Source organism: Dermacentor andersoni, chromosome 4, assembly GCF_023375885.2.
Source record: "Dermacentor andersoni chromosome 4, qqDerAnde1_hic_scaffold, whole genome shotgun sequence".
NCBI classification, from domain to species: Eukaryota; Metazoa; Arthropoda; class Arachnida; order Ixodida; family Ixodidae; genus Dermacentor; species Dermacentor andersoni.
In genome coordinates, this window is record NC_092817.1 from 47,232,776 (window position 1) to 47,255,733 (window position 22,958).

The 22,958-nt window shown below is 47.7% G+C and overlaps 2 protein-coding genes across 7 annotated transcripts in view; both read left to right on the top strand.

Moving 5' to 3' along the window:
- Positions 1 to 5,122, top strand: part of LOC126537079 (glutaredoxin domain-containing cysteine-rich protein CG31559-like) — a 184,627-nt gene extending 179,505 nt beyond the window's left edge. Inside the window, exon 5 of the mRNA XM_050184223.3 lies at positions 2,000 to 5,122. Within this exon, the coding sequence (XP_050040180.1) occupies positions 2,000 to 2,191 (192 nt within the window). The 3' untranslated portion in view covers positions 2,192 to 5,122. The remainder of the gene's footprint in view (positions 1 to 1,999) is intronic.
- A 5,407-nt stretch (positions 5,123 to 10,529) lies between these two features.
- The window catches only part of Arfip (ADP ribosylation factor interacting protein arfaptin), a 42,538-nt gene continuing 30,109 nt past the window's right edge, over positions 10,530 to 22,958 (top strand). For 2 of the 6 annotated variants that reach the window (XM_050184217.3, XM_050184219.3), the window contains exons 1-2: positions 10,531 to 10,745; positions 20,607 to 20,639. In XM_050184217.3, coding sequence (XP_050040174.1) covers positions 10,727 to 10,745; positions 20,607 to 20,639 — 52 coding nt within the window. In that variant the 5' untranslated portion in view covers positions 10,531 to 10,726. Of the gene's footprint in view, positions 10,746 to 20,606; positions 20,640 to 22,233; positions 22,378 to 22,422; positions 22,521 to 22,958 lie in introns of those variants that run through there. The other 4 variants (XM_050184218.3, XM_050184221.3, XM_050184220.3 and 1 more) reach the window with 4 other exon arrangements.

The window sequence follows — 22,958 nt, forward strand, 5'->3', positions numbered from 1 at the left end:
CTAATTTAATATGTCATAAAGGTTGGAGTAACGGTGGTCTTAGCTTCAGCGTTCGCTTCGCCTTCATCTCGAAACAAAACAGCGTGCGAAAACGCGAGGACGGATAGAACAAGTGACGCATACCACAGGCGCTGACTCGTAACTGAAGGGTTGATTGAACCATTCACACAAACGTAAACAAGCACACAAGTATACGGGATATGAGTTGCCGCGTCCTTCTAAATCAGCTGAAGTTATGAAAATATTTGCCGCAGAACGGTAAATTCCTTGTCAGCCAAGTGATGTTCGGCTAACACAATTTCCCTTTGCTTATCTGATAGCCTTCTATCACTTCCCGGAGAGTATGATATTTATGTATAAACAGTATCTCAGAGCTCGCAAAAACCGGCGGAAGTGCAAGGCGAGATCAGTGAGAGCTGCATTATTTACCGAAGCACTATGCTCTCTTAGTCGTACAATAATGCAGCGTCCTGTCTGCCCCACGTATGTACGCTTTTCCGCGTGGTGAATAAATCTTATACACTGCACCACTGTCACAAGGCACAAACTTTTGAGCATGCTTGATTGCGCACATGTCTTGAGTTGGCTCGCTGTGTCGAGTATATATAGTCCAGTTGTTAACAATAGGGCACATCCGGCTGAATTTATTTTGGGCAGAAAAACGACGTTGATGCCATACCGCTTTCCGGTGTTCTTGAGCCCATGGGCTAACTTGTGCTTGTACGGGATGATCACATACTTGAATGTCTTGAATCACTGGAGCAGAAAAAAAAATGATATTCGTACTAGCAATAATTTAGACTGTGCGTATATTGCACATATATTTATCGTAGCTTGTGAACTATTTTGCATACTTAGCCTTGTCCTATTATCGACAAAATTTACAAATGTCTGCCTATCGACCAAAATCATTAACAAGTCTTCTTTCGATATGTGATCTCTGGACATCCAAAGGAGCTGTCGCCGGCAATCTACAGACAATAGTCGACACAATTTGCAGAACATTAATTCCCAAACTGTCTTTATAGGCAATCTATGAAGTTCATAAAAAAACCGTCCATAGACTTTCCACGCACTTTGTAAATGAACTTTTGTGGGTAGATTGAGTACAATGTCGTGGCTTTAAGACTGCACAGCGCAACTTATTGCAACAAGACGCCTTCTTCTTTTTCTCCTTGAGCGTTTGTGGCGAGGAAAAGAAAGTAAGCGTTGGGCTATCTGATGATATAATAATCGATGTGTGTGACTGAAGAAACTGCCCGCTGAACGATATTTTCCCGGGACAGCTCGAGATTTAATTCAGATACATCAAACAGAATGAGTACAGTGACTTGAATGCTTGCCAGCAGTGACATTCCGCTTGATTTTTACGCTAAACCAAAAATGTGCTTGGCCCCGAGCCACTTCTTCACTAACAGAAAAATTAAAAATAAAGACCACTTTTTTTTTTTTCACAATGGAAAATGAGGTACGCGGCCACATGTTGTGGAAGCTTAGTCAAGCTCATTTTCATTATGCGGTTGGCAGCCATGAATGTTGCGCTCATGCGCACACTCCGACGACGATTGTTTGTGTATAGGGCAGGAATCGCAAACGTGCTGCTCATGCAAAGGGCAGCTTTTAGAGCTTTCGTGTCTTCCGACTCCCATTGTAAGGTGTCGACGCCATTTATCAACGCCGACCCCCTGCACCAGCGTACCGAAGTGTTGCCCGCGCAGGGTGATGTATGAATGCGGCACGGCTCCCGAGTTGAGTTTGAGACGCCCGCCGCAGACTGTGCCGTCCCTTACATTTGCCTTACAACTCTCTTACGAAGAAAGCATGAGTCTTACGATTGACTTGCGATTGGCTCGCGCGATCTGACTCACGATTTCACTTACGGATAGCCCCGTGTCAACGTGGCAGAATGGATATTTATTAGTCGCGGCTTTGCTTGCTGGTACGTTGTTGAATACCGCGTCGATTACAATCTGTGCGTCCCGTTCTTGTCTTTTCGCAGAAAAGCAGCGTGGGAGGCACGTGTACCATGTGCGGAGGCTACCAGTACCTGCCGTGCCCCGTCTGCGGCGGCAGCAAGAAGTCTGCACAGCACAGGCACCGCTTCTCCTCCTCCGTCATCTTCCTCAGGTGCCTCAACTGCGACGAGGGTGGCCTGGTGCGGTGCCAGCTGTGCATCAACGGCGACAGTTGAGCGTGCTCGATTGTGAGCGCCCTCCACGCCGCGTGCGTGCGTCGCCTCGACTCGGCTGATATGCGCAGTCCCGAGTTAACCACGGTGGACAGCGGCAGCTTTTCTTCAAGCTCCGGAGACGGTTGCTTCACACACCACTGAGAGACTGCCGGTGGTGTCGTGCGACGTAGTTTCGTGAGCCACGAGCTCTACACGCTTCACGGACGGACAGCGTTTGTCGGAAGAAAAAAAAGGGGCAGAGGACAGCGCAAACCGACGTGCAACGTGGTGACCTTGAGCGCACCTTCAGAGGACGTTGTTTTTTTGCCGAAACGCTGTTCCGCGGCTACCCAATGCGTGTCCGACCTCTATACGGCTGACGTTTCTTGCTCAGCTTGTCGGACGGCTGGAGGCCCTGGCGGACTTTCAACACAGCGTTTCGCGAACGACACTGCTGTCGAGTGTTCCCTCTCCAGTTGCGGCAGCCTGCGCATTCTCGGCTTGAGGAAATGAAGGATCACTGACCGGACAAACTGAACTGAGATCTGCGGAAGTTGCTCTTTGTTGTTCCCTTTTTTGTTCTTTTTTTTTTTGCCGGTGATGGCGTTCTTTAGGGCGGGACGTGAGCAGTCGTGAATACGTGGTCTCAATCTTGGCAGAAGGCAGAACATTGTTGACACGACATCGGCGATCTTTCGAGGACTACGCGCAAGCTACTGTAACGCGTGCTCATAAGTTGGCTTTGCCGTCGAAGACATCGATGTGACTCCTTCATTGTTCAGCGTGACGGGGACAGTCTCCCTGTCACGCAGCACGGTGACACTCCGACTGAGAAAAAGCAGTCGGTGCAAAATGTCATACTGGTCCAAGTGCTGTATGTGGTCTAAGCTGTGTAGTATGGGCTTCGTATACCTCAGATTACTTAATCGAGCCTATTCTACATGTTTTTTTTTTTTTTTCTGCGCCATCTGCCGGTATTAATGTAGAGTTGGTCTTTTATCACCTTATGCAGAATTTCACTGGTGCTTTCACCGCTGCTTAAGATATGCTGCGAGTAGCAGCTGCCGTGTATTGTATAAGTGTACTTTGCACGTGTAATAAGTATACGTGCACGTGTAAAACACTCGTTCGCGGTTGAGTAGACGGTTCATTTGATAATATTACGCTCTGCTACAAAGTCAACTTGTTGGGTTACCTCTCTTAGAAAGCACGGGTACCAGGTACCAGAGCAGTAACGATGCTTCCCGTGGATAGTCCTAGGTAATAAAAAAGACGATTAATATCTAGAATCTTCCTGCTGCATTTATCTTTTTATAACAAGAAACAATAAGCAAGGCTAATTAACACCGAACATGCTTCATAACGTGCGTGCGCACAGAATGAACTGAAGATGAGTTTCCAGTGACTGGTACAGTTCACATACGATCTGCTCTGAGTGATTTGATGGTTTATTCTACAGATAGCGATAACGTAGGGAGATCTCGAACACATCCGTGGAACTTCTATCTGCCCGTCACGTAGAACTCCCGTTATGTTCGTGCCTTTTCAGTGAGAGATCTCCGCGGCCAAATACATTCTGACTTCCATTGTTAACTCCTACCTTCGGAGGCCTTTTCGTGTGTGTGCGCGCGCGCGAGGTTTAGAGAGGCACCACTAACAAAATGTACAGAGCTCTGACTACAAAGACGTAATGTAATTTTTCACTGGCGTTCCCCATAATGGTCGCTGTGGATTATTCTAATAAGCGTGTGTTCAGCGGTTTTGAGTGCGCCCTTGACATTTCTGCGATCTAGCGTTTCAGTGAAAAAGGGGACGTAGGAAGAACATCAGGCTTCTACTGCGACGTAGGAAGTGGATGTTTGTTAATGCCTGGAAAGGAAATTTTGTAGACCTCATCAACTTCCGCTGCGTGCTATTAACTATCGCTCTTTCGGAATACGGCGTGCGCTTTGATACAAATTTGGCGTAGGATTTAGTTCGCGAAGATTGTGTAATGTGCGACTTAATCATATTGCTCAAGTCATATGACCGGGCGGTGGCGATGTTTCAGTTGAAAGTGCCTGTGAAAAATTCCTCGTTAATTAAGCCCACAGTGCTACTTCAGCGCATTGCAACCCCGCTTGTGTGTGCGACGTCTTATACGTGTCCCAGTGCGTGACGTGAGTGTATGTGTGTGTGTGTGCGCGCGCCGATCTTGGGTTCTTACAAACTAATCAGAGTGCGGAATGTGGCCCCGACGGAATGGACAACCTTTGCGTCCCCTTGTGGCTCTGTGTGAGAGACATGAAAGCTGCAACTTCGCCGCACTTGCATAGTTTGGATGCCATTTGAAGTCAGGTTAACTACCTTTGTGGGGCTGTTATTTTTTTGTATTTCTTCGGTCGACTGCTTGATCGAGAACAACGTTCGTGGGACAGCTCTCTTTTAATTCATATTTGGCGACATAGCGCACACAGCTACGTCGTTTTCGCGGGACCAATTGAACATTATTTCTACTTTTATTTGCCTTACGTCATTTACTTGTCGTAGCGCAGAAATTTCAACCTCCTTGTGGTGCTGACACGCATCCTCCCTTTGGGTTTGAAGTGATCTTACCTGACAGCATGCTTTTATCACCGTTACTGCCAATACTGTCTCGTGGATTGCTGCATTACGATAAGGATTGCGCCACGCACTTCCGCTTAGGAAATTTACCCCAGCAGGGGCAAATCGAATGTCAGAAATGCCCAAGAAGTCACTCTCGATTTGATTTGCGTGATCGATTTCGTACGACGATTGCGCGATTCACATAAGTTCTCGCTGGCATATACTGTAGCGGAAAACACAGCAACGAGTATATTCTCGACTTTCAGAGCGTTCAGGATCATTCCGCACGCAGTGTGCAATTTCGCGTGCTGTTTCCTGTTGTGAGTACAAGATTCCCTATTAAAGGCGCTGGCTGCGAAACCTCCAGTGTGCTGTGTGTGTTTTTAGTCAATGAACAAGTGCTGCGCGCGATGGCCACTAGGTGGCGAGCAGCGCTTTGAGGGCAGCGGTCACGGATGGCGATTAACGGATAAATGACTCGATCGAGTGGTATGGGAATATCGAATGAGAACTGCGTACTGAGCGGGCACTCTGTCATACTTCCATAATAATGTACGCTTTATAGCGTCGATCGCATTGCTTGTTTAGGCGTATATATGGGTTTAACGTCGAAAATCAACTCGTGGTTTACGAGGGACTAAACAATTATAAATTGCGGAGCTTTATGTGAAAAGAAAAGAAAAGAAAAGAACACGATCTGATGAGGTACGGCGTAGCGGGGGACTTCGGAATAACTTTGACCACTTGGGGTCGTTCAGTGCGCACCTACTAAACCCAAGTGCATGCGCGTTCTCGTTCTTGCATTCCGTTACCATCCGCATGCGACCTTCACGGCCGGGATCGAACGCAAGACCTCGAGCTCAGCAGCTGAACGTCATAGCCAAGGAATCATAGTCACGGTATGGTAGTGAGATACTCAATGACCGGCGCTTCCATGCTGGCTGAACTGTAGACATTGACTTAATCGGCAACATCACGCAATATGTATTTCGGCCAGGGCTACAGCGCTGCCATAACGAGCGTAAGATGTACGCCTCACTGCCGAGTGCACACGCAACACCGAATATACATCGTAAGTATACAGGGTGTCTCAGCTAACTTTAACCAAGCTGTTCAACAAAAAATGAGATTAAAGAAAGAAAAACGCGGTTCAAGATACAATTATAAGTCCTGCAGTGTTCGTTCGTCAGACCTGTGAATACCGAAAATCCCAGGTCTTAGAATCGTGTGTTGCGCGACTGCTGTGGTGTTGCGCTCAAGCGTGCAATGGGTGAACAATAAGCACGGCCACCCTCCCGACTGTGGCCACGGGATTACGCCGGTTGCGGGCATATCTGGGCGTTCGGCCTGTGTCGCATAACGGCACGAATGTGTGCTACTGGCAGAGCGCTGCCGAAGCGATAAAGCGTCCGAGACTGCGAAGGACGAGGAAAAGGCTTTTAGGAAACGGTGAAGCGCGCGAGAACGATGGAAGGCGTTGACTGCTACAGTCATTTGTCCGTTGGATAAAAATGACCTGATAAGTTTCTGCTTCGGGTAAACTCATTCAAACGAGAGAGAGAGAGAGAGAGAGAATACATTTTCACAGTCTGGCGGTGGCTGTGCTTGTTGACCCATTGCAAGCTTGAGTGCAGCATAATATAGGAGTCGCCCATGCGCCCCATCACGGTTTTTATTTTTCGTATTTCGCGGGCTTGTTTTTTTTTCTCTCGTCAAAAACAACCAGGGAAACTTTAGCGAACAAAAAAAAAAGGACTGCTTGATTCCGAAGTTATTTGAGGCGCTCTACAAATCTATAATTGACATGTACATTCAAGCAATAATTAAAGAGTTGACCAAATAAAACAATTAATATTTAGTGATGAAAAAATATAATAGCTGTAAGTATACACGACTACCGCTAATATTCAGTTGGTATGATTTTTCCAGAGCTCTTGTTTCTTTTCTTTCGTTTTCTTTTTTTAACCTTGGTCCACGTTAGCTGAGACAGCCGGTATGTACTCCATGTAGTTGCGCCTAAAGTGATCGGGACAATTAGGATACCCACAGTGGTTGCTAGTGTTCAGATTAGCGCTACAGGCAAAATAATCGCTAGTTTTGACCATGGCGAGTAGCAGTGACTGAGTCATACGGTGGGGTCATCTTTAAGTTTAAGATAATTTTTAAAGGCTGCCTGTGAGATCACATAATTCTTGGCCTTGAGCTGCATTAATCGAGGAGGCGGACATTATTATCACGAAGAATCGAAACAAAACGTCACTAATTAACTTCTTAATTAATTACTTTACAGCACAAGTTGCAATCTACGAATTGTAGCGGGCGAGCTTGCAAGGCGTATCCACTTATAATTAATTTCTAGGATGACACCAGTTTCGAGATATTGTTTCAAAGAATGTGGGACGAAGTACATGGGCGTTTCAGTTACTTTTCTGCTTCAATACATAAAAGAGCGCTTTGTTAAAAAAAAGAAAGTAATGTCCGTCCCTCTGAATAATCCAGCTCAAGGACTAGAATTACGTTATCCGCAGGTGATTTCTAAAAACATTCTGTAAAACTTTAAAAAAAATGCATGATCAACTCGTACACAGCTTACTTCTATGCGTCGTCATCGACTGCCTGCTCCACAGTGGGCACGATACGCTAGCGGGGCATCTCCTGAAACTGAATCCAAAAGCGATACCAATATAGTTCTTCAATCAAGGCTGACGATAAGCCACTAGGGAACGCAGGTCATGTCGGGTTAGGTCAGGTTAGGCGAAGCCCGTCGAGGCAACTAGAAATGAAATTAAGGAAGTCTTCAAAGCGGTCCTGTTGGTGTACTAGCAGTAATATTTACTTATAGCGCAAAAAAACAAAAACAAGAAACGAACGAGCGAAAGGGACGTGTCTCTCTCTCTCCTTTTTCCCCCCGTCCTTCGGGTCCGTCCTTTCGTCCCTTTACAAGTCTACTGGAGCAAACTATATATATATATATACATACAATGCCTACGCATCGATCGACCTGACAACACATTATCTGGCCCTAATGTTCTTGCGTTGTTCTGGATTCTTTTCGTGTCATTTCACGCTGAAAATCACCCTTAAGCAAATGGACCACCTCGACCAGTGGTCTCGGAAACGCGGCCACCCTAGCTGGCTCTCAAATGGAGGCGTACGGTAAAATTATTTGCACCTTCTGGTATACAAGAAGGGTGTAAAATAACATACTGGTAAATAAGTTCTGCGCAAGCCCGCGAGATTGTTCAAGAAAGAGATAGGAAATTGTCATTCACCTGACTGTAGGATGAAACTACAAAGGGAAACCATACGGGCTTCTCAGAAAGAAAATAACATATATAATAGCAAAAATAAGGTAATACTAAATGGTGTAAATTAAGCAAATAAACGAAAGTCTATAAAATAACATCGCTGCCTATAGGCAAGGTTAAGAGTCCGCCATCTTCCGCAGTTTGGGAAACTGCATATACCCATATCGGTGTAAATCGCCTGTCCCATGGCGAAGGGGTGTCAAATGCGCTGCTCGGTGCTATCGGCTCTCAGGCTGCTTCTCGAGCGTCCCAACCAATCTTAGAGTTCTTTTCTAAACTACTGAACGGAAATGCGAACATTTCTGAATGGAGTTCCGGAAGAGTAAATGAAAGAAAGCGATGACTTTAAACCATGCGAGAATGAAGTAGTTACGTGAAAAGAAAAAAAAAGAGAGAAAGCGTAAGTACATTTCTGAATCGAAAGTGATATTAAGTTGTTTCTATTATATATTTTTTATCGAGCGGTTTACTATAGAGCACGTTATTGATAAATAAACACGTGCAGTGCTTCTTCGCGAAGCTGCACAAGCATCCTGTGTAACTTATCGTGCATAATTAACCGATCATAGGCAGTGGGCTGGTCTGTCCGTATATGGCGACACTTCGAAGCACTTTTTCTCTTGGGATCTTTGTCCCTGGACGCAGCCACAGCACATGGCGAGCATTCGCTGTAGAAGCGGGGTCAGAGCATTTCGGACACTTCACTGCAGGGTGTCCAAATGCTGGGTCCTAGGTTCATGTTACGGAACGGGTAAGGGCCACCCCAGCCCGAAGTCTCCGGAGAGAGACTTCCTTCACCCGAGTTAGATTACGATGAATGTAGCAGAGACACGTGGGGAATGGAGCTCGTGTGTCGAGTCGGAGGTGAGATTTCCGGGCTACGATGATGGAGCGCGGGTCGGAGGGGAGAGAAGTAGGTGGGCTGTCAGGAGAAGCCGGAGAGTGGGTGATCTTGTAGGCTGTATTGTAATGGTTGTGACCGTGATCCTGCATCCAGTGGACGTTGGGGTGCTTCTGTTACAATAATGCATTGTTATGCAGCGCACGTCGCTTACATGCATGTCATGCACCAACGCTGCGCTGTCGCAAAGTCGCACAAGCTTTACGTATATCGCCATTGTCGTTAAGACCCGCGTTTGCAGCGTATAAATTAAACTGGAGATCAGGAAAATGACGTGTCACATTATTTCAAATAAAATATCGTATATAGCGCTTGCAAAGAAAAGAAAACGAAAATAAGCTAGAATAATATCTTAGGGTGCAGTATCTGTGAGTTATATAAATAATCGCAGCAATTTTTCTGCGGTCTAGACTCCATACGTGTATTTTCGAGAGAGGACGCCTCCACTACTTGGAGATGATGTTCGCTATATGAAACATTGGGCAATTATTAATGCAAATGACTGAACATCGAACCGTTCATCCAAACACTCAACAAAAGGAACGAGCGTAAATGTAGGGATATCTTTTTTGTCGGTCCCACGCTTTCTTTCATTAATCAGGCAAGCGCATCTTAATTAATGGTACATATAGGGAGGGGCGTTTCAATCAACGTTCCACTTCTACCGACACCCACACATTAAGTTTTGGCAGCACTATTTACTTTCTAGAGCAGCCATGAAGCGCGATATATATAAAGAATTGGTATAAGCAAACATTTGGAGGACGCTTCGCCTTTTAGAGTGGAACGCGATCGCATTCAAAGATCCCTGAGTGCTTCTCACGCTTCCCGGCAACTGCAGCTTATGTAACTGTAAAGTTCACCGCCAAACGCTAGCGGCGAACGTTATAAAGGCAGGCGAGCTTTCTGGTAGAAACGCGACCTCTTGCATGGGCCGCGGATGCCCGGAGGCGAGCGCCAGGTGTTGCAAGGAACCGGGTGCGCCACTCTATGAATGGCAGAAACGCTGGAAAAGGGTTTGTGTTTGAGTTTACGCATAACAGAATTATGCTTTCTCGTATATTCAAACTGCAATACCAAGGTATCATGTCTGTAGGTTGAGTGTAATTCGTATTTTACGATTTTTTTGACGCATCATACTTTCAGAAATTCAATTATTTCAGTAACGTCTCTGCGCTACTAGGAGGGCCTGTGTGGTTGGGTACGCGTGGTTCGGTATATTTTTTTGCGAGAAGATGGTTGACGCTGGACGCGCGACGCCGTCGCCGGGTTTGCTGCGATACGGGGCCCTTAACACTGTCGCGTTAAAAGCTGGAGGATTGGGCGCTAGCTCGACGGGCGTCGGTTAATTTGAACTACGCGCGTGTGCTGCTTGGTCGTTTTTTTTTTTCCTTTGCGTTATAGCGCGCTGAGGCGGCAAATGTGCAGCTGCTCACCGTCGCGTTCGCGCAGGCATATGTTCAAATACATTTTCCCAAAGCAAGGGCGCAGCGAAAAGTGCAGCTCAACGCGAAAGGCGCTGAAGCCAGCTCGAGACAAGCCGTAGGCGGTCGTTTTCATTTCCACGGGCAGTACTTTTCCGCGTAATTCGGCCCTCGTGTAATACATTTTCTCCGGCACGAATGGCGAGGGCTACATTCCACCAACGTGGGAACGAGTTTTGAGACAGAGGCGGCGTCGTCTGCTCGCGCTCGGACGTCGTCTGCTGCCCTGCCCAGCGCCAACTCTACCCTCAGCGCACCTTGGCGGAGCGGCGCTGTGATGAGCTACAACATAGAGGGTGCGAAAGTATTTGCCACCATCAGCTATATTTCCATGAGTAGCTCTTATAACGTGGATGTGACGTGCTAATATTATTTTGCTTTGTCGCTCATGTATTGTCCCTTAGATCTCTTCGTCGCTTTCTAGTCTTTGCCCCCACTGTATTCTGATGTATAAGCATAGGCATCACGCGTGAGATAGGCTTGTAATAGCGCCTTAATTGCATCGTTATACCGATATGCTGCTCGAGGAACAACCATCCCATTTATTTCGTAGTTCTTCGTCGTGGTAGTGCACATAATGGTTCTCAGACCACTCTTCTAAGTTCGGAGCTCAGATTTGACGCATAGATGCCATTGAATCCTGACAGAGCGTGTATGGTGGACCTACTACTCTCAAACATGGTGAACGAGCATCCTGATCTCCGTTGGACGAATGGTTAAATTATATTTGTTCAGGACTCGGCCGCGGCGACTCGGTGGATATATATGGCGTTGTGTTGTTGAGTAGGAGGCCGCGGCATCCGTATTCCAGTGGAGGCGGAGTGCAAAAACGCTCACGTACGGCGTACCGTGCATTGAGGATGAGGAGTAGATTTTAATGAAGAGAAAGTAGGAGAGGTCGGTCTGGAGAGCGTGTTTCTAGCCTGGTACTCCTCACTGGGGAGAGGGGAAGTGGGAAATACAGGGAAAAGTAGGTGGCAGTTGATTATGTTGTGGTACAATGAGCTACTATATACACGTTCCCGTGTACTTAGATTTAGGTGCACGTTAAGGAACCCCAGGTGGTCGAAATTCCCGGAGTCCTCCACTACGGCGTGCCTCATAATCAGAAAGTGGTTTTGGCACGTAAAACCCCATAATTTTTTTTTTATATACACGTTGTCCAATATTCGTATGCTCGCTGTAGACACAATACACGCAAGAGTAATCTTGCCCACACAAAAAGCTATCGCGAAAACACATTTCGCATTGTCTGCACATCTCACAGGTTCTAGAGGCGATCGTTTAAACCAGTCTCACGTAGAAAGTTCAAACGTGACTTTATGGCACGTTGGGCACAGTCAACTCTTCTCCACGAACCCAAAATATTTTCTTCCGAAAAGGGGCGGGAGTCTAAGCAGTCAACACTAGACTTGAGTGTTCTGTGTTCGGCCGCATATTGAAAAAATTAAAAAAAATTATATTATGGGGTTTTACGTGCCAGAACCACTTTCTCATTATGAGGCACGCCGTAGTGGAGGACTCCGGAAATTTCGACCACCTGGGGTTCTTTAACGTGCACCTAAATCTAAGTACACGGGTGTTTTCGCATTTCGCCCCCATCGAAATTCGGCTGCCGTGGCCGGGATTCGATCCCGCGATCTCGTGCTCAGCAGCCCAACACCATAGCCACTGAGCAACAACGGCGGGTGGCCGCATATTGAGGGCACACGCAAAGTACGTGAGCTATTGTCTCGGGAGTGTGGCAAACGCTACAGTCAGGGACCCGTGCTTGTCCAGTCTTGTGAAAATATCGGTGAGTGTACGCCACACCCAGCCGTAATCGATGGATGAGTGTTTCCTGGCCTCTCCGCAACCGAAGTGGAAGCCGGAATCGAAAATCAGCGTCAAGTCTATGGAGGCGCTCTTGCTGATGTTAGGGGTTATCCCATTGTGGTGCCATATATGTTTTGATAGAGTTATGGAAAAAAGCGTTGATGTCATACAGGGGAGGAGGAGGAGGAATAAACTTTTATTGTAGAACCAGCACTTTATGATGGCCGGGCCTAAGCCTCCCACGAAGGGACGTCGAGGGCTTGCCTCGCCGCCGCCTCGCGGGCGTGCTGGGTCGCCCAGGTTTGGTCGTCGAGGGCGGAGCTCCGCAGAGCCTCATGCAACCTCGACGAGAGAGTCGTGGTGTTAGTCTGAGTGTACTGTGCTGGGCACTCCCATAGCATATGCGGAAGTGTAGCCGGGTGAATTCCACAGCACCGGCAGTTGGGGGTAGTGTAGACGTCCGGAAATATAAGGTTGAGGCGGGCGGGTGAAGGGTACGTGTTTGTTTGTAGTAGACGCAGGGTGGTAGCCTGCGCCCGGCTGAACTTTGGGTGAGGCGGGGGGAAGATTCGGCGACTGAGGTAAAATGCCTTAACGAGATCGTTGAAAGTTGTCAGACTGTCCCTGGGGCCCAACTCATCTCCAGTGACTCCGGCGCGGTTGACTAGGCCTCGCGCAATGGAGTGGGTGACCTCGTTGAGATTGGGGAGGTGTGGGTGGACAGGGCCGGCATGGGCCGGGATCCATGTTAGGGAGATTATGCTGTCTTTAGAGTGTGGTGCCTGGCAGAGGATGCGAAGAGCTTGGGGAGAAATACGGCCTTTGCTGAAGTTAGTAACGGCTGAGCGAGAGTCACACACTATGGTGTGACAGGTGGGATCTAAAGTGGCCAGGGCGATGGCCACTTCTTCAGCCGTCTCCGCAGGGGGGGGTAGTGACGCTGCAGGCGTGGTGTAGGACTCCATCGCGTGTGGCGACGGCCACAAATCGTGTGCCATGGGAGTATTGGGCTGCATCAACAAATGTGACGCCAGGTACGTGGGCAAGGGCTTTTATGATAGCTCCGGCCCGAGCTTAGCGCCGGGCCCTGTTATATTCAGGGTGCATATTTCTAGGGATAGGGTCTATGTAGATCCAGCTACGGATGTCGTTCAGGATCGGTTGTTTGGGGCCCTGTTGCTGATGGTAGGTGAAGCCAAGCGTGGACAGAATAAAGCGCCCCGTTTCAGTAAGGGTGAGCCGTTCAAGCTGAGAGCGTTGTTGGGCTTCAATGAGTTCGGAAAGGTTGTTGTGAACTCCCAGTTGGTTGAAGAGTTCAGTGCTGGTGCGATGCGGGAGACCAAGTGCTTGCTTGTAGACCCCTCGTATGAGGGTGTCGAGCTTGTTTTGCTCAGCCCGGTACCAGTTGAGGTACGCAGCAACGTAGTTAATGTGGCATATGACAAAGGATTGGACGAGTTGGAGAAGGCTTTCTTCTTTGAGTCCTCCGCGTCGGTTAGATATACGTTTAAGAAGTCATAGGGTGTTTTGAGATTGGGCACAGATCTTGTTGAGAGCCAAGGCGTTGGAGCCGTTGGTAGAGATGGTGAGACCGAGAACCCGGATACTAGGGACTTGTGGGATAGGACTGCCATCTTGAAGGCGTAGGGTGATGGTGTCACAGGGTCGGTGATTAGATTGGTGTTTGGGAGGGCGACCCCGCTGAATCGGCTTGTATAGCAGAAGCTCCGATTTAGCCGGCGAACAACGCAGTCCGGTCCCTTGGAGATAGGCTTCAACCGTGTCAATCGCCGTTTGGAGGGCTGATTCCACTTGACCATCACTGCCTCGGTACGACCAGATGGTGATGTCGTCGTCGTAGATGGTATGGTTGATATTGTCGACTTGCTGTAGTTGCTTGGCAAGGCCAATCATGACTAAGTTAAAGAGCATGGGAGAGATAACTGAACCTTGCGGGGTGCCTTTGCTGCCAAGGGGAAGCTGGTCTGATCGTAAATCCCCGGCCGAGAGGGTAGCCGTGCGATTGGAGAGAAAGTCACGGATGTTATTGTAGGCTCGCTCTCCCAGGTGGAGGTTGGAGACCTGGTCAAGGATAGCTGCATGGGAAATGTTATCAAAGGCTTGAGTGAGGTCGAGTCCGAGAATGGCTTTCATGTTACGGGAACGATCGTTTAGCACTTGATGTTTGAGCTGCAACATAGCGTCTTGAGTAGAAAGGTGAGGGCGAAATCCAATGATGGTGTGGGGATAGAGAGAGTTGTCCTCGAGGTGACTGTTGATGCGTGCTAAGAAGGCGTGTTCCATCACCTTGCCTACGCATGAAGTGAGGGAGATGGGCCTTAAGTTATTGAGCCTAGATGGTTTGCCAGGCTTGGGGATTAGGATAACGTTGGTAGACTTCCATGCGGCTGGAAGGGCACCACTGCGCCAGCAGTCGTTGATGTAGTCAGTCAGATGGGACACGGACTCGTCATCGAGATTGCGAAGGCTTTTGTTAGTGACCCCGTCTGGCCCTGGAGCAGAACGACCGTTAAGCTTGCGTAGAGCGGCATGTATTTCAGATACGCTGAAATCGGCGTCTAGTGTAGGGTTGGGGCTACCGATGTAATTGCTGTGTGGACTGACTTGTCCCCTGGAGATATATCTGGTGCAGAGGTAGTCAAGCACCTGTTGTGGACCTTGCTTAAGGGTCTCCGTATAAAGGAGCTTCTGCAGCCGATCCTGTTGGGTGGTGCGTGTGGTGGTATTATCAAGCAGATGTTTGAGGAGTTTCCACGAGGAAGGGCGATGAAGTTGTCCATCCACCGTGTTACACAGCTCAGTCCATTGTTGCCGGCTGAGGGTTTGACAATGCTCCTCGATGGCTGTGTTCAGTTTGGAAATCTTACTTCTGAGGCGACGGTTTAGGCGCTGCCCCTTCCATCGAGCCAGGATGGAGGCTTTAGCCTCCAGAAGATGGGCGAGGCGGCTATCCATGCGTTCAACTGAGGCATCTGTAGTTACCACCCGAGTGGCCGTTTGAACATCAGTGCGTAGCGCTTGCATCCAGGTGTTAATGTCGGTAATGCCTTCTGCTGAGGTAGAACCTATGCGTATTTTTCGAAAAACATCCCAGTCGGTAATGGTGAATTCTTTAGTGGGGGCAGGGGCGGCAGTGAGTTGGGGTAAAGAGAGAGCAAGGATATAATGGTCGCTGCCCAGGTCTTGCTGGGTATTGGTCCAGTGTGCATTGATATGTTTGATGAAGGTGAGGTCGGGGGTAGAGTCCCGGGTAGTGGAAGAACCGAGGCGTGTAGGAAAGGAGGGATCCGTGATGAGCGTAAGGCCTAAGTCGTGGTAATCTTGCCAGAGGTTGCGAGCTGCAGCTTCCGTGCGAACGTAGCCCCAGCCTGTATGGGCGAGGTTGAAATCACCGCCAATGAGTAGGGGGTGCGTTCCAGCTACGTGAAGAGCCTTCTTAAAGAGGGTGAGGAAGCGACACCTTGCTTTATCCTTGGGGCTATTGTAAATGTTCAGAAGGAAGATGCATTCTTTCCGTTTACGATTGGAAATTAATTCGAGGAATAGATGTTCGATGTGAGGACTATTGAGATCATGTTCAATAACAGGAATACGACGCCGTACTAGGGTGGAGACCCGGCGAAGAGGGTGGGTGGTATGAAAGGTTTGATAACCGGGGAGCGTGGTCGGGGCGTTATTGGTTTCTTGAAGTAGGATAGCATCCGGGCGGCGGGTATGTTGGCGTAGGTATTGATTGAGTACCGGTTGTTTATGGTGAAAGCCTCGGCAGTTCCACTGCCAAATGAGGGCGTCTTGATTAGTGTGAGCCATGATGGGAGATGGTGGATGTCGCCATCGGCGTCCCGGAAGGGTCGCAGACGGGGGCGGCATGGCTAGGAGGCGTGAGAATATGAGTTTCCAGGTTGGTCACGCGTTGGACAATACCAATGAAGGCTTGCTGAATGGAGTCCAGTGCATGTTGGAAAGTGCTAATAGTTGTTTGAAGTGAGATGAGCATGTCTTTAACTTCAGAGCGGACCTGGCCCGTGGCTCCATCTTGCAGGGCTCTCTTCTTGGGGGCGGGAGTCGAGGGGGCCTCCTGGCTAGGGGCAGGGACGTTCTGTGCGATAGGTGTAGGGGCTGGTGTTTGGGACTGTTTTAGGTCTCTAACCTCCTGCGAGAGTTTAGTTAGGAGATCGCGTAGGATGGCGTTCTCGCGCTTAAGCTGAGCTATTTCTGGGTTTTCTGGTGAAAGAGGAGGGTAGGTGACTTGTGTGTTGGCGATCTTACGACCCTCTCGCGAGGTGCCCATGAGAGCGTCTGCGAAGCTCACCTTGCTGTTGTTGGTAGATGAGATGCGTGAAGCCGATGCAGACCGGGACCTTGAGCGTTGTTGCCTGGATCGAGATGGAGTTCTGGAGCGGGAACGGCTCCCCCTTGACGGTGTGCGGGAGCGTGGCCTGGTTCTGGTTTTGAGGGTGGAGGGGCCGGCTTGTTTATAGGTGGCTTGGCTGGTTGTTCGTCGTTCTCCGATACGCTTGCGGGTGACGTACGGGGTTTTATATCGAGCGGCACAGCTTTTGTCCGCGGTGAGATGGGGACCCCCACAGAGCGAGCACTTAGGGTTATAGTTATGGTCGGCGGGGGGGTTGCGGACACCGCAGCCCCGGCATATCTTGTTATTTGGGTAGGGACAAACGTCCATACGGTGTCCGAGGCGGCCACACTGGTAACAAATGTCAATTTGCTTCCGATATAGCGAACATGGGAGTAACGTGGAGCCGTAGCGGACCTGGTAAGGCACATCCAGTCCGTCAAAAGCGATGATCACTGTTGTAGTAGATGCGATGCGCTTGGCTGCCAAGGCTGTCGGTTTTCGGGCAGTGACAATTTTGTTGTGGATCTGCTGGGGAGTCTCCGTGAGTGGGATCCCACGGATGACCCCCTTTGTCGTGTGCTCAGCTGCGGTTTCGTATGCATTGACCTCGTGGTTGACGCCGTTCACATGGATAGAGCGGATGCGAGCGTACCGGTCTGCATGGTCCGGGTGAGGTGTGCTGACGACAACGATGTTTTGTTGCGTATTCGGGCAGACAGTGTCTTCTGAGCTTTCTTCGTCTGTGAGGTTGGCTGCTTGGAGAATGGCGGTGGTTACCACGGGACTGCCGATCTTGGCTATATGAAGGGCGCCCTTGGGGCGGATGACAATCTTAATATCCTCCGTCGGAAGCGGCGGCATGCAGCCCGCCTTCAAAACTTGAGCTTTAACGGGCTGCCTCGCCCGAGAGCGGGGCCGGCTACTTGGGGCTTGACATGATTCATCTGTCGGGGTCAAGTTGTCCGTGCCGCGTTTTGAGTGGCGGGATCGTGTAGTGAGCCAGCCAGACTGGGCGGTCATTTCTTCTGGCGAAATATCCTGGCCGGCGACCTGGATCTCCATAGCGAAGGCAAAGGTGCGGGATCACTCTGGTGGAGGATGTAAACGCCGCGCGCCGAGGCGCGACACGCCGCCGAGACCCAGCCGGTGCAGTCGGAGGCTGAACGACCGGCCAGATATATAGGCTTAGCGCGGCGGCGACGTGGCGGGTGGAGAAAAGGTGCGTTCCCAGGAAAATGGAAAGTCCCACCTGAAAGCGAGGTGTCCACAGAGTCCGGAGAACTTCAAGAATCGTTTGGTGAAAACTTTAGGTCGCTAATCACAGAGAAATATGCGATAACATTTGAGAAAGCCGGAGCCGACATGAAAACATCCGCACTCCTCGGCTTCTTCTTCTTCCCTGCTCCATACAGGGGAAAAATTATTTTTTAAAGTGTTTCCGTCAGTGTGCGCCTTTTTTGTTTCCGCGTCAGCCTGTTCTTTTCCAGCCATTCCACAATGGCTAGGAATCCATTGCAGCACAATGGTATGGCAGTATTGAGACGCCTCAGCAAGCAGAGACATGATATCATAAACCAGAGGTCTATATGCGGTTCTGTGATTCTGTGATGCATTGGATGCACATTAAAGATTCCCAGATGATCAAGAATAATCTGAAGCCCTCCATGATATACGGCGTCGCTCATAACTCACTGTGCAGTTTAGAGGCGTTTGTCTCCATAATTTAATATTTGTTCAGAAATATCCGCGCTTGTCGGAGCTAGCTGTATAGCTCTAACGTAGACATGTACAGCATGGTTTTAACGGAATCGGATTGCTGCTATAATAGTAGGGCCGTTGTTCCTCGTCATTTCTGTTATACAAGAGGTTGTGTGTTTTTTTTTTCGGTGCCAAAACCACCATTTGATTATGAGGCACGCCGTACTGCACGGGGGACTCCAGATTAATTTCGACCACCAGGGGATATTTAACGTGCCCCCCAATTGACGGGACACGAGCGCTTTTGCACTTCGCCCCCACCGTGATGCGGCTCCCGCGGTCAGGATTTGCTCTCGCGTCCTCGTGCTTAGCAGCGCAACATCATAGCCTCTAAGAAACCGCGGCGGGCTATATAAAGGTCGTTGCAGACGCAAACAGCTCAGCCTGCGCAACGAGGTATAAAAGCACAGACAGTGGAAGGTCCTAGCTGGCTTGACATATTGTATTATCTTGTAAAAAGGGCAAGTTCAGCGCGCAGAAAAGGACGAAGGCAAAGTGTTAATCAGACATGTGACAGCGAAAGGTCAAAAACAACAAGTCAAGGACGAAGACAGTGCCGTTTGACCTTTCACTACATGTGCTGCCGTGCTCTCTGAATTTGCGCTTTTTTACACGTTTACCTACGGCATAGCCCAGAACTATATAGTCAGCTACACACTCTGTGTAGGCTTAGAATCCAAATTCGTCTTGAGTTCTTTTGTGCGCACGACAGACTGTCTATGCTAACTTTGGCTGCGCTATTTAAAGGGACACATATGAGAAACGCTATATACATCAGTCTAGTTCAGTATTTCTCAATCTTTACGTGACCTCTTTTAGTGGTGTCAAACCTACAATAACGCCCTCCCTTTCATAAGCCTTCTGAAAAGTTAATTTTTTTCAATGACGTGTATACCTTTACATCTTAATTTGTTTAAAAGACGTCAACCGCAGCATAGAGAGCTACCAAACATTCTTGTTATAGTTTTGTTTTAACAAGGATTGTTTTAATTATGTATTTTAATGAGAAGTTTAGCCCTTGAACTGGAGCTTAAGCTCGGGGCCTACTCCTATAGCGCCGATTCAAATGCACGTAAAACGCAGAAACGTTTTTAAGAAGTAACTATCAGACCAATATGAATGAAATGTGTCATATTTAAGAGAGAAAGTTAAGTTCTAGTGACTAGTGACTGTTGCAAGAAAATTTTTTATTTAGGGTTGGAATTTATTAGAATTACCAAAAATTGGTATAGGTAAAAAAAAAAAAGATATAAGCACCAAGTTTACAAATGCAGAACTTTTCTTCAAAAACAGTAATTGCTTTCATGTGAACTGAATCTGTTAGTATCTAAAGCGGACAGATTTGGTATGTGAATTTACAGCTTATGTGAATTGGTTACAGCGTTTATGAGTGTTTCGCAAAAGTCCTGTTCACATATTAATGGTATATTTCATAGCGGTATATGAAATATCACGTTTGTCCGCTTTAGTTGTATTGTTAGGTGCAGTTTACAGAATTGTGATATCAATTTTCTTTGCTGAGTTACAGAGTTGTAGAAGTATTAGTTCCGGTTCTTGAAATTTTGATGTTTTGAACAATATTTATATTAGGATTGACAGCCTAAATGAATATTCCGCTACCGGCAGTCACCGGATGGTAATTTTCCAATTTTGCGCCGAAATCTCAGGGCCAGTGTGACGCCACAAATTTAAAAGTATATATTTTCTCATTTGGGCGTTGCGGTTCTGGAAAACTTATTGAAACGTCCTAAGTTCAGTCTTTCCCTGGTCTAGAATGCATTGTGGTTCATTTCTACCGATGAAAATTTAACACGGTCGGAGCAGACGCCGTCAAAATCTGTGACGTAAGGGCGACCTGATGCAGGAACTTCAAGACGGTGTCGCCACCCGTCTTTGGTTATTGCGTCTTTTCTGGTTTACCAATTGTATTCTCGCGGTAAGAGTGGATTTTTGGCATTGTATAAGAATAATTTAGTAACACAGATAAAAATAATTTTTTAATTTCTTTTTGGTGCGCCTCTAAAATGTGCTTTATATCACAAAAATACCTCGATAGCGAGAAGTGTACACATGATTTTGAAACCTGCATAGAAAGTGATAAATAGTAAAACAATTGCACGTTTACTTTCTCCCAGGTCTCTTTTCCCACAATCACCACTTATATATATATATAAGACATTTATTTCTTCATCTTTTTTTTTAACAGAGTCGTGGGTCCTCACTGGATCGTGTTACGAAGGTGAGAATGCGAGAGAAGGGGGGAAAGAGTGAAGAAGGGTGGTATGTACCGTATGCGCTAGTTTGCACAGTGAAAAAAAAAAAAAAATGAGTGTGGGAATAAGCGAAGTTTGTAACTCGAATTGAATTGTCAGGGTTACTCGATTCGTATTATATTCGGGACTTCGATCCTTGAAGATTTCGAATATTCGTCTATGAGAATTGTTGTTAATGCCCATCGATGTAAAAAAGAAATACAGCAGGACCATTATGCAAAAAAGGTGAGGCGTGCAGACAGGACACAAGAGAAGAGAAGTGGACAACACGAATGCCCGTCCACTTCTCTTGTGTCCTGTCTGCACGCCTCACCTTTTTTTGCATAATGAATCCTTGCCAACTAGCTCAGCTTTCTGTCGTTCTAAGTTGCAGGACCACTTCAGGTAAGCGCAGAGGCACCGGTTTCTGAGGTAACGTGTGGAGCAGCGTTTCTTTCTTTATTTTCCACGTTCTTCCCGATATCTGCACATATATGGATGGCATAAAATGCCAAGTATGGTTCATTAACTTAGGCGAAATATTACTTTAATAACAGTAACACTGGATCAGTGTACTTCATTCTTTATTTATATATATAAGATTAATTGATTCGAAACATTTTCCTTGTCGGATACATATTATTAAAACATAAAAAGCATAAAAAATCAGAAGTGGTTAAGCAAAACAACATTTGTAGTAGACCTGAGCAAATAATTTTAATCACCCTGCTCCGTCTGAATACACGGTCCTGAATATTTCGCTGCGCCTGTTCTAAAAAAAAATCATTTTACGCTGACCACTGCACTGTTCTTGCTAAAATTTTGCAGAAGGTTCGAATTTTGGAGTCTATGTCGTTAAGCGCAACACATGGCAGAGTTAACTGCCTGGTTTTCAAGTAAAAAGTGAAAATTTACAAGCATAAACTTGTGTCGTCGCCTGCCGGCAGCTGCAGGAAGTGTTTCAGGGAGGGCAGTCGCATGTTCTAGGAGCGGGCAACACGCATCTGCCCTCCTTAAAACGCTGTATTCTGCAGCTCCCGGCAGGCGGCGAAACAAGTGTATGCTTGCGAGGTCGCGGCAACAGCCCGCATTTTTATACGCAAAGGTAAATTTGCAATTTTTTCTTGAAAACCAGGCAATTAACTCTGCCAAGTGTTGTACTAAACGACATAGACTCCAAAATGAGATCTTTCACTATAATTTGGGCAAGAACTGTGCGGCAGTGAGCGCAAGATCATTTTTCGAACAGGCGCAGCGAAATATTTAGGACCCTGTATATGCATGCGCCTGCAGGCGGTGTTCGTCTGCTTCATACGGTTTTGTGACGTAACCAGTCGTGGAGCGTCGCCCGATGAACACAAGGGCTGTTTACGTGTAATCGTAGGTTTATGCACGCCAAATCTTACACGACGGCGTTCGGTAGATTTCGACTGAATATGCGAACTCGGAAGCCGGAAAAGAACAAAGGAACTAGCAGCTTATACAAACATTAAATGAAACGCCTCATTTTCAACGCTTTTGTAGCGCCGCTAAACGTCGTTTTTAGAAAGCGTACGTTGTCGGAAGTGACGCTTTCGCAAGTGCTTCCTGTCAGACTCGGTGTTTTTTTTTTAATTTTTATGGATAATGAGGTGTTCGTTTGCTTCACCTCAAATTTATTAGACTTGATGGTCCCGCTGGTTTCGTGAGGATAGCGTCACGGAGCGCATTAAGCTGGGCGTGTAGGTAAGAATGACTTGTCTTTAATTTTGACATTCTGCGGAGTCCACGGCACTTGTCCTGTTATCAAGGGTGGATCCGGTAGTGTTCCATGGAGGATCTTCGGGACGCTTGGAGTGCTTGGCATTGAAAAGTAGCATTCCCACTGTGTGCGCAGTCTTTCGTGCTGGTTATTCTTCGTCCCGACTTTGATCGGAGCTCTCAGTCGTTAGGCGTGGTACCTAGGGACTGAAAAGACACGTATTGATCACGAAGTGACCATTAGCTGATGAATGGCAGCCTTTAATGCCTGGTTGAACAGCGCGAATAGCCGGTTGTAACGTTCTCGTGTGTAACTTGATCACTTCGTACTCGCTCTTGGATACCACGCATCTTGCTGTACGCAGTATGTGACTTTCCTGCGTGTCGCGATTTTCAATCCCGTTATTGACCGAAGTTCGGGGGAGTTATTTAGGCAGTGGAAAGTCGTGACATGGCACACGTCATCCGCTCCAGCTGCATAACGGTAGTGTGAAGGGGACTTGTTCAATTTTGTGTAACGCCTTTACTAGGGAGGAAGGAGGGAGGGATGGTGATAACTGAATAGC